General features: G+C 45.4%; 1 protein-coding gene across 4 annotated transcripts in view; it reads left to right on the forward strand.

Annotated features, from left to right (window-relative positions):
- Nucleotides 1-11,188, forward strand: part of cdk4 (cyclin dependent kinase 4) — a 55,192-nt gene that overhangs the window by 22,494 nt on the left and 21,510 nt on the right. For 2 of the 4 annotated variants that reach the window (XM_068024440.1, XM_068024439.1), the window contains exons 4-5: nucleotides 798-965; nucleotides 1,724-1,833. In XM_068024440.1, coding sequence (XP_067880541.1) covers nucleotides 798-965; nucleotides 1,724-1,833 — 278 coding nt within the window. Of the gene's footprint in view, nucleotides 1-797; nucleotides 966-1,723; nucleotides 1,834-8,169; nucleotides 8,221-9,912; nucleotides 10,049-11,188 lie in introns of all 4 variants that reach the window. The other 2 variants (XM_068024437.1, XM_068024438.1) reach the window with 2 other exon arrangements.

The following is an 11,188-nucleotide window of genomic DNA, read 5'->3' on the forward strand; positions in this document are numbered from 1 at the left end:
AACGGCTAAACAGGTTAGGCCTTTATTGGAGTTTAGAAGAATGAGAGGTGATCTTATTGAAACGTACAAGGTTCTGAGGGGGCTTGACAGGGTAGATATTGAGAAGATGTTTCCACTATTGGGAGAAATCTCGAACTAGGGGACATAATTACAGAATAAGGGGCCACACATTTAAAACTGACATGTGAAGGAATTTCTTCTGAGGGTAGTGAATGTCTGGGATTCTCCACCCCAGAGTTGTGGAGGCTAGATCTCTCAGTATTTAAAGAGGAGGTAGATAGATTTTTGAAATATTGGGGAGTTGAGGGCTACGAGGAGCTGACACTAAAGAGTTGAGGTCTGGGGCAGATCAGCCCTGATCTTATTTAATGGTGGGGCAGGCTTGAGGGGCCAAATGGCCTACTCCTGCTCCTATTTCTTATGTCCTTATATCCCCTTGTGTGGCTTGGGGTCAAATGTTGTTTGATGCTCCTGTGTAGCACCTTGGGACGTTTTACTCTGTTTAAGGGATGGGGTGGTGGGTGCAGGCGAAAGAGAAATGAGCAGGTTAAATCATGGCTGTCCACAAGTTCGAACACAGTTCTGGTACGTGGGTGGGTTGGGACAGAGGCTGGACTTGCTCAATGAAAATCCCAAACCACCCAACAAGGGGCAATCTTGCAAAGGTTTGCATTCACCACAGAACAGAGCTAAAATGCCCCTGTCAGTAGTTGGTAGAGTATTTAATTACCTGGTGGTGGTGGGCATGGTGACTGCATATGATTGCTCCTGATAGGATTATTCTCATTTTTGGACAGGATCTGATGAACCAGTTGCTGAATGGCCTGGCGTTCCTTCATTCCCACAGTGTGGTGCACCGGGACCTCAAGCCAGAGAACATCCTGGTGACCAGCCGGGGGCAGGTGAAGCTGGCTGACTTTGGCCTGGCTCGTATCTACAGCTGTCAGATGGCCCTCACTCCAGTGGTAAGTGCGAAGCTGCAGTTGAAGGCTGTTATACAGCCTCGTGGTACGGGTAGCTTTGGTAGAAGAGGTGATTGGGTACTGAGGTATACGGACCAGGAAAATAACTGGTTCAATTCCTCCCTCCAGGCTGGGTGAGCTGGTCTTAGTGACAGTTGGGTTGCTGTATGTGGCCTCCATACCATGAGCTAAGATGGGAATTGGCAATCAATGTTCCACTTCTGATTGCTACCCAATCGTACATCTGATGGAATTGCATGTGTGGCTGTCAGGTGCTAGGATTGGGATCAGTCCTGACTCTAGCTTGCTGGCAGTGAGTGGGCATGGGGATGAGGTACTGTCTGGGCATCCACTACCCATGGAACCAGAGCCTGCCATAAAACAGGAACCGGAGAAGGCTATTCAGCCCCTCGAGCCTGTTCTGCCATTCAATCTGATCATGGCTGGTGTGTACCGGAACTGGGATTAAATTGGATAGCTCTTTCAAAGAACCGATACCACACAATGGACAATGAATCATTCTATGATTCTAACTCCATTTAACTGCTGTTAATCCATAACCCTTGATGCCCTTACCCAATAGATTTGTTTTATCAGTCTCTGTCTTGAAAGCTCCAATTGACCCCCAGCCTCCACAGTCTTTTGAGGAGAGAGTTGGGAAGCAGAGAGTGGGAAAAGATTGTGTTGAGCACCCTAAATGGTACCATAAGTTTGATGTTACTTTACACTTGATGGCAATCTGATGTGTATGACTCTACCAGGTGGTGACCCTGTGGTACCGGGCCCCGGAAGTACTATTACAGGCAACATACGCTACTCCTGTTGACTTGTGGAGCACGGGCTGTATCTTTGCTGAGATGTTTCGACGAAGGTCAGTACTGAAGTGTGACTTAAAACCTCTTTCTAAAAGGACAGCGCCAATGACTGCAGCACAGACTGCATCGTAAACTGCCTTGAACACAGATTAACTTGCAAACCTTTTTTGTTTATTGACTGAATACAAAATAGACATTTTGACTGCCGTGCTGACCTGTCCCAGTTCAGTGCTTCCCTGCTACTGCAATATGGTATTTGGCTGGATAGGAATAGTGGCTTCAGAATTTCAATTACTTAGGTTATGGGTGATTTTTAAAAAGAAAATTGGCATTCTAACTCTGGAATTACAGCATGTTTAGTTTTTTATTTCCCCTCAGTAAGTTCTGAGCTTTTACCTGGTAATCACAGCACAGCAGTACCTGATTCCTGCCACCAGAGGCCCTCATCACTCCCCTCATGGTATCAGCTTGTGTTTGTCTTGGGAACATTAATAGAGGGTCTTAGAATTCAATATCCTAATTTATCTTTTGTGATTCGACTTGTCTCTCCCTTTTAAACCCCCCCCAATCTTCTGTCTGAGTGCATACTGATCCATGCATACTGTATCTTAGAAGGTTCCTCTAATGAGGCCATGTGGGTAGAACTTAAAAACAAAAAGGGGACAATCACTTTGCTGGGAGTGTACTACAGACCTTCAAACAGTCAGGGGGAGATAGAGAAGCAGATATGTGGGCAAATCTCAGAGGTGTAAAAATAATAGGGTAATAATAAGGGGTTTCAACTTCCCCAATATTAACTGGGATAGTGTGAGTGCAAAAGGCTTAAAGGGGGCGGAATTCTTAAAATGCATCCAGGAGAGCTTTTTGAGCCAGCACATAGATAGGCCTACAAGAGGAGGGGCGGTACTGGACCTAATCTTGGGGAATGAAGCCGGGCAAATGGTAGAAGTGGCAGTGGGGGAACTTTTTGGGGATAGTGACCATAACTCTAGGATTTAAGGTAGTTATGGAAAAGGATAAAGATGGACCAGAAATAAAGATACTGAATTGAGAGAAGGCCGATTTTAATATGATAAAACAGGATCTGGCCAAAGTGGACTGGGAGCAGCTACTTGTAGGAAAGTCGACATCAGATCAGTGGGAGTCATTCAAAGAGGAAATAATGAGAGTTCAGAGCCAACATGTACCCGTTAAGGTGAAGGGTAGGACCAACCAGTCCAGGGAACCCTGGATGTCAAGGGATATAGAGGATTGGATCAGTTTTTTAAAAACGGCTTATGGCAGATGGAGTGCTGAAAACAGTGAAGACACTAGAGGAGTATAGAAAGTATTGGGGGGGTACTTAAAAACAAAAAAGTAATTAGGAGAGTGAAGAGGGGACATGAAAAAACACTGGCGGGCAAGATAAAGGAAAATCTTAAGGCGTTTTTAAGTACATTAAGGGCACGAGGATAACCAGGGAAAGAGTAGGGCCCATTAAGGATCAAAGTGGCAATGTGTGTGTGGAGCCGGAGGACATAGGTGAGGTTTTAAATGATTACTTTTCATCTGTGTTCACTATGGAGAAGGACGATGTAGGTGTAGAGATCAGGGAGGGGGATTGTGATATACTTGAACATATTAGCATTGAAAGGGAGGAAGTATTAGCTGTTTTAGCAGGCTTAAAAGTGGATAAATCCCCAGGCCCAGATGAGATGTATTCCAGGCTGTTATGTGAGGCAAGGGAGGGGATAGCAGGGGCTCTGACACAAATTTTCAAATCTTCTCTGGCCACAGGAGAGGTGCCAAAGGAGTGGGTAGCAGGGATAAACAGGCCAGTGAGTCTAACATCAGTGGTTGGGAGACTATTGGAAAAAGTTCTGAGACAGGATTAATTTCCACTTGGAGAGGCAGGGATTAATCAGGGATAGTCAGCATGGCTTTGTCGGGGGGAAATCGTGTCTGATTAACTTGATTGAATTTTTTGAGGCAGTGATGAAATGTGTAGATGAGGGTAAAGCAGTTCATGTAGTCTACATAGACCAGTAAGGCTTTTGATAAGGTCCAGCATGGGCGATTGGTTAAGAAGGTAAGCGCCCATGGGATCCAGGGCAATTTGGCAAATTGGATCCAAAATTGGCTTAGTGGCAGGAGGCAGAGGGTTATGGTCAAGTGCTGTTTTTGCGATTGGAAGCCTATGACCAGTGGTCTACCGCAGGGATCGGTGCGGGGACCCTTGCTGTTTGTAGTGTACATTAATGATTTAGACATGAATATAGGAGGTATGATCAGTAAGTTCACAGATGACATGAAAATTGGTGGTGTTGTAAATAGCCTTAGATTACAGGGCAATATAGATGAGCTGTGGCAAATGGAATTTAATCCTGAGAAGTGTGAGGTGATGCATTTTGTGAAGACTAACAAGGCAAGGGAATATACAATGGATGGTAGGACCCTAGGAAGTACAGAGGGACCTTGGTGTACTTGTCCATAGATCACTGAAGGCAGTAGCACAGGTAGATAAGGTGGTTAGGAAGGCATACGGGATACTTGCCTTTATTAGCCGAGGCATAGAATATAAGAGCAGGGAGGTTGTGATGGAGCTGTATAAAACGCTAGTTAGGCCACAGCTGGAGTACTGTGTACTGTTCTGGTCACCACACTATAGGAAGGATGTGATTACACTGGACAGGGTGCAGAGAAGATTCACCAGGATGTTGCCTGGGCTGGAGCATTTCAGCTATGAAGAGAGACTGAAAAAGCTAGGGTTGTTTTCCTTACAGCATAGAAGGCTAAGGGAGATATGATTGAGGTGTACAAAATTATGAGGGGCATTGATAGGTTAGATAGGAAGAAACTTTTTCCCTTAGCGGAGGGGTCAATAACTAGGGAGCATAGATTTAAGGTAAGGTGCAGGAGGTTTAGAGGGGATTTGAGGAAAATAATTTTCACCCAGAGGGTGGTTGGAATCTGGAACGCACTGCCTGAAGTGGATGGTAGAGGCAGGGACCCTCAACATTTAAGAAGTACTTAGATGAGCACTTGAAATGCCATAGCATACCAAGGCTATGGGCCGTGCTGGAAAATGGGATTAGAATAGTTAGGTGCTTGATGGCTGGCACAGACAAAATGGGCCGAAGGGCCTGTTTCCGTGCTGTGTTACTCTATGACTCATACAAAGCAGGAAGGCCCCAGGCTTGATTTCTTGCTCTCTGCTGAGCTACCCCAGTGTCCCTTAGCTGGGGGTGGGGAGAAATCAGCCAAGTTTCTAGATACGATCACTATGCAGTGACTCTTCCTGGAAACTGGCCAATCAACACGGCTTGGGCTCACAGATGAGGATTGATGGGTGAGATGACTTGCCTTGGGCAACTGTGGGCTTGTACCCTGGAAGGGGAACAGATGAGGGGAGAGAACTGGAGGAGATGGGAACGGGATGGGGGATTGCCATTTAAAGCCAGGTCAAATTTCATACTTTTAGCCTGTGTGTATCTCCATTCTGCAACTATCTCCCCTTACTGGATGACTCCAAATCATGTAGATCAGAAAAGTGCAGAGGGTTTGAAATTTTCTGAGTGTGTCTGTTTAATGTTTGAATTTTGCTTGCGGGAGATTTTTGAAGTGGGGAAAGTGATGCTGTAATTTTTCATTTTTAAACTTTTATTTTTTTGAACCTGTTTGGGGAGGGTTAACTAAAGAAACTAACTGCATTCGCACATGACTTGGCCTAGCCAGTGCAGGCTGCACTCCTGTTGTGCCACCTTCTGCTGCACAGTTGGACATGAATGTTAAATTGGTGTATGCAATTCTCTTTTTTTTTTTCCCTTTCTCCCAGCCTAGACAGAAAGGACCCACGTACCAAGCGAAACCTAGTAATGCTACAGTGTATTCAGTGGACTACTTGCAGAGCCTGTTTATTTTTAGTGGGGTGGAGGAGGAATCTGATTAATTCTGTTGCTACCATCTAGAAGAGCACAGTCTGAATCGTTACACTACATTGGTCCTTGGGGACAGATGCAGAGATGGAGGACCTGAGTTGAGATTTGTACATGTCTTCTGTTCCTACCACCTCAATGGGCTTGCCATTTAGTTTCATAAGTATTGGGGAAAATCTCAATTTCTTAACTAATTCTATTGCATTAGCTGCCTGGAATAAGTTCATAGATGCGGTCATCGCGTTGCTTCAGTGTGGTCTGGGAATCTTGTGGAGTTTCTTGCTTGGGATTGGTTCAATGCATAATGGGCTTAAAAATCAACTTCAGTTATGGAATTCGTGCCTTGGCTTAATTCGATATAATGCTTTGAGCTCATCTGTTGCCAGTTTGCTTAAGGGAAGAGCTAAGTCAGACAATTCAAACACTCAATGTTTGTTGTTGAGGTGAATTTTATTCAGCTGCCTGTCTGATTTAACTTCTGATTTTAGCAAACAGTTAATTACTTAAAATCTCCTGAAAGAGTTACTGGGACTTGTTGAATTCATCAGCCGACACTTTTTTTTTTGAAATTGTGACAGTTTATCTGGAACTTTTAAGAATTCCCAAGAGTATCAGTTAAAAGTATTTGGTTCCTGTAGTTGAATTTGGAAAGGGAAACTGTTTGACTATTGCAGGAGGAGATGCTGGGTGGCCTTTCTGACTGAGCAGGATGGTATGTGTACAGGAGCCACAGAGACACAACCTGCCTGAGGCTTTCCCTTGAAAGACATTGAGGGTAGTTTTCAGTTTATGCCTGTTTTGAAACCTGTGCTTGTATACATATGTTGTGGCCTGTTACTGTGTATGAACAAGGGGCCTGGTATGAATTCTGCATAACTCACTGATTTTAGTGTATTTGCTCCTTGCCAGCAAGAGCAGCAGCTGTTGTCCCCGTATCTTGTGGTGACTTGGCTTCATGTGAGGGATGTTTTTTTTTAACCAGTTAAAAGGGACTGAGTAGTGCAATGCTTTTTTAAAAAATCATTCCACCTTTGAAAATCTGCCTTTTATGCCAATCGATTTGACTAAACCTTTTCCATTGGTTCTATTTATTCAGGTTGTCTGACTGCATGCGCTCTGGTTTTTCATTAAATTGTGTTTACAGAACTTGCTGATGTTTTGGCTGCTTTTTTCCTCTGCCTCAACACTGCCATAATCTAAACCTTCAACTAGTACTGTGTACTGCATCAGCATGAGATCTTTTTCATGTCCTTCATCATGCATTTTCTTTTTATTCATTCTTGAGAAGTCGGCGTTGCTGGCAAGACCAGCATTTATTGCCCATCCCTAATTGCCCTTGAGAAGGTGGTGGTGAGCTGCCTTCTTGAACCACTGCAGTCCATGTAGGGTAGGTATACCCACAGTGCAGTTAGGAAGGGAGTTCTAGGATTTTGACCCAGCGACAGTAAAGGAACGGCGATATAGTTCCAAGTCAGGATGGTGTGTGGCTTGGAGGGGAACTTGCAGGTAGTGGTGTTCCCATGCACCTGCTGCCCTTGTCCTTCGAGGTGATAGAGGTCGCGGGTTTGGAAGGTGCTATTGAAGGAGTCTTGGCAATTTGCTGCAGTGCATCTTGTAGATCTCTTAAACCACCAACTTGAGTTGCATTAGGGGCAGCTTCTTGCTGTGCCATCTAGGACCTTACTGTCCTTTCACTTGGGATTCTCAGTACTCCGCAGAGTGGAGACTTGCACTGGATTCGAACACCCTGATGTCCCCATCTCAGTTGAGTCATTGAGATCGCCCCGAAGAGATTGATTGGAGCTTCCACATGGGCAAGCAAGTTGCATGAGTCTCCTCTACAACACTGGGATGAGCCTTGAATATTGAGAACTAAGTTCTTTTCAAATGGTGTAAACCTTTTTCTTTTCCACAGTGACAGCCATGGCTCAGTTGGTAGTTCTCTCGCCTCTGAGTCAGACGGTTGTGGGTTCAAGTCCCACTCCAGAGACTTGAGCACAAAAACCTTGGCTGACCCTTCCAGTGCAGTACAGTGGGAGTGCTGCATTGTCTGAAATGCTGTCTTTCAGATGCAAGGAGTGCTTTTCTCAAAGCACAATGGAGTTCTCCCTGGTGTTCTGACCAATATTTATCCCTCAACCAACCTCACTTTTTTTTTTTAAAGTCTATCTGGTTATTATGACCGTGTTGCTTGTGGGAGCTTGCTGTGCGCAAATTGGCTGCTGCGTTTGCTGCATTGCAACAATGACTCAACCTCAAAAGTACTTCATTGGCTGTGTTTTGAGGCGTCCTGTGGTCATGAAAGGCGCTAAATAAATGCAAGTCTTCCTTTTAGTGGGGGAACCTTTTTTCCTTTCTCCCTGTACCCCCAAGTAATGGGTCACTTTGTGGGGACTTCATATCGTGAATGGAGGTAGATTGAGCCAATGAGGTTTTAGTATTCAAATAAAGTGTGACTGACTGACTGTCTTTTTACAGGCCCTTGTTTTGTGGGAAATCGGAAGCTGACCAACTAGGAAAGATTTTTGAGTAAGTGTATTTGATGTATACCAGTGGATCTCCAATTTTCACAGTGGGTGGACTGAGAGGTGGGGCTCTGGACCAAGCTCAGGTTAGGCTTGGGGTGGTGGGTCAGCATTGCACAACCAGGGATGTGCTCTAAAGCCTGGCTACTCGAACTTTCAAACAAGCACCAACAAGTAGCTTGGCTGGTGGTGAGAAGGGCCGTCCCTGTCAGAACCTTCCTGCACGCCCGGAGTCTTGCCCTCTCCGCACGCTGCCCTCAAGGTGGCTGAGGTGGGGAAGAGACTGTTGCCCACCTCTTTCTGGAATGTGTCTTTGCTAAGCAGGTGTGGAAAGAGATGCGGTGTTTTTGTCGAAGTTCATCCCAAGCAGCTCTGTAACACAGGAGTCTGTGCTCTACGGGCTGTTCCCAGGGACGCACACCGAGACAAACATCAACAGCTGTTGGAGGACTATCAATTCGGTGAAAGACGCTCTTTGGTCTTCCAGCGCAAAGAGTTGTCCACGACCGAGTGTTGCAGACTGGCACATTCCAAGGTCCAGGACTATGTGTTGAGGGACGCACTGAAGCTTGGGGCAGCCGCTGCAAAGGCTCAATGGGGAAAGACCAGTGTAAGGTCCTCCTGCCATAGTGAACTGAGGGGCTGGACATATGGGAAACCCCCTCGGGCTGTATACACCAAATATGGTTTTGCTGTAAAATGTACCTGGCATGTAAAATGGAATGGAAGGGTTGTGAGGTAACTCACTCCTGTATTGAAAAAAACTGATTTCCTTTGCACTTTTTGGAATGTCAGCTTCGTGCTGTTTTGTAATGTATTTTTTAACGATTTCTATGAATAAAGTATATTTTTGGGGGGAGAAAACCCGACTAGTCTCCACTACGTGTGTCTGGTTTGGATCGGGTCGAAATTCCGAGTCCAACATTTGGGCTCTGGTCGGGTGGGGCTGGTCACTGCTTCCGGGAAGTCATGGGATCAGGCTTACCCATTATTCCCCACAACTCCAGCTGCAGGAATAGCCTGCTGCCGGAACAGATGAAGGAGATTTATGTCGCATTGGGCACAAAAAAAATTGAAGAGCTCTGGTTGGGTTCGGGTTGGCTGTGGACGGGTCAGGCCCGGGTCGGGTTTTAATTTTATACCTAAGCCAGGCGTTAACGCTCTGGGGAGAAGTGGGAGATTTTGGCTGGATGTAATACAGTAGCACCAACCTGGATGGGGGAACGGTTGAAATGTTTTGAATTGGTTAAGAGTTTGTGATGCCCTGGCCAATCTTTATCCCTCAATCGACACCACGGTAAAAAACGATTATCTGGTCATTATCACGTTGCTGTTTGTGGGAGCTTGCTGTGCGCAAAATTTGCTGTCGCGTTTCCTACGTTGCAACAAAGACTACACTTCAAAAGTACTTCATTGGTTGTGAAGTACTTTGAGATGTCCTGAGGTTGTGAAAGGCGCTATAGAAATGCAAGCCTTATTAATGTCTTGGCTGATGAGTGGTTTGGCCCCTTTGCACTTCATTGGTTGCTGGCCCCATTGATGAAAGATATCTGACCAGTAACATCTGAGAAAATTGGTATACTGCTTTGGCTAAAGGCGCAAATCTTTTTTTTATAATTGAATCTTCAAGTTGTTCCTGATTTTAGTGCGGCTGTTCTACACTGGTAATTGAGAATGGGAACTTCTCTGCTTTCAGCATGACTGGGCTCCCGGCAGAGGAAGACTGGCCAGAAGATGTGACGCTTCCACGAAGCGCGTTCACCAACAGACCTCCGCAGTTGGTCAAGACCTATATACCTGAAGTTGATGACTTGGGAGCAGAGCTGCTGCTGGTGAGATGGACTCTTGGGCAGAATAGTCACAAATCCCCAATTTAAAAATGGAATGCTAGGATCTGAAGACTAGGAGCCCAGAGGACTGCTATTTTTTTTAAACTTTGGCTGAGAATTCATTCCTGCCTCAAAAGTAGCTGAATTCCACATCCCAGGAAGTGAATTGTGGGAGGGTAGATGTCTGTAGAATTATTACCCGAATGGACTTCAAGACGGCTTTGGAATTTAAATATTTTTGAGAGTATGTAGCCTTGGTTTTCTTCTTGGTCTATGTGGTTGAGGGCAGCAGGACAAATGACTCCTGAGCTTCTATTCCCACTTTTGACACAACATGGCAGTTCAGGATGACTCTTTCCACTCTCTGGGTACTGCCTGGACTCTGCAGCATCTAGTCGCAGGGATTCGCTTGAGCTCTGGGATGCGGTGGAGTCTGTGCACCAGCTCTGCAGGCTCATGTTAGTGCAATAATGTCCTATTCTCTCATGGCCACCCCCATTGTGACCTGTCTTAAAGAGTTAAGTCCTTGACTGCTTGTGTATTCTCCTGGTTAGAGGAGCAGCAGTGGGTAAAAGAATCAGTAATCACATTGTACAAGAATAACTCTGGATATCCGAAGGATTAAATCTTTGTATAGAACTCGACTGTAGATCATCACAAGATAAATACAGATGAGAAAAGCTGTTTGGTCCACCTTAATTCGTTTGTCTTCTAGTTTTAAACTGATGAACCCTGCCATTCCACTATCCTACTGTCACGGTTTACTTTTCTGCCGTTACTTTCTCCAGAGCATTTATTATATACCTCAGTGAGCTTGCCTCCTTTTGAGGCTGAAAAGCCAAGTTTCTCCAGTCTTTTCAGCTCCGTCCTCTGGTGCTACGGATCAGCCATGTGGTTCTTCTGAACTGCTGCCAGGAGTTGATTGTCTCCCTTTTGTTCTGGTGATTCCTAGTTGCAGTCTGACTGGAGCACTGCTCCTTGGATAATTTTCTTCCATATTCGATTGGCTTTGTTGCTCGCAGTTCCATGGTCACTGGACATGCTCAGTCATTCAGACTGTTTGAGCGGTTGAATGGCTGCCCTTCATCAAGCTGTCAGTTCTGGTTGCTGGTTTTCCAAGCCCAGTGAGGACCAGAGCATGCT

The sequence above is a fragment of the Heterodontus francisci genome, chromosome X (genome assembly GCF_036365525.1).
Source record: "Heterodontus francisci isolate sHetFra1 chromosome X, sHetFra1.hap1, whole genome shotgun sequence".
NCBI classification, from domain to species: domain Eukaryota; kingdom Metazoa; phylum Chordata; class Chondrichthyes; order Heterodontiformes; family Heterodontidae; genus Heterodontus; species Heterodontus francisci.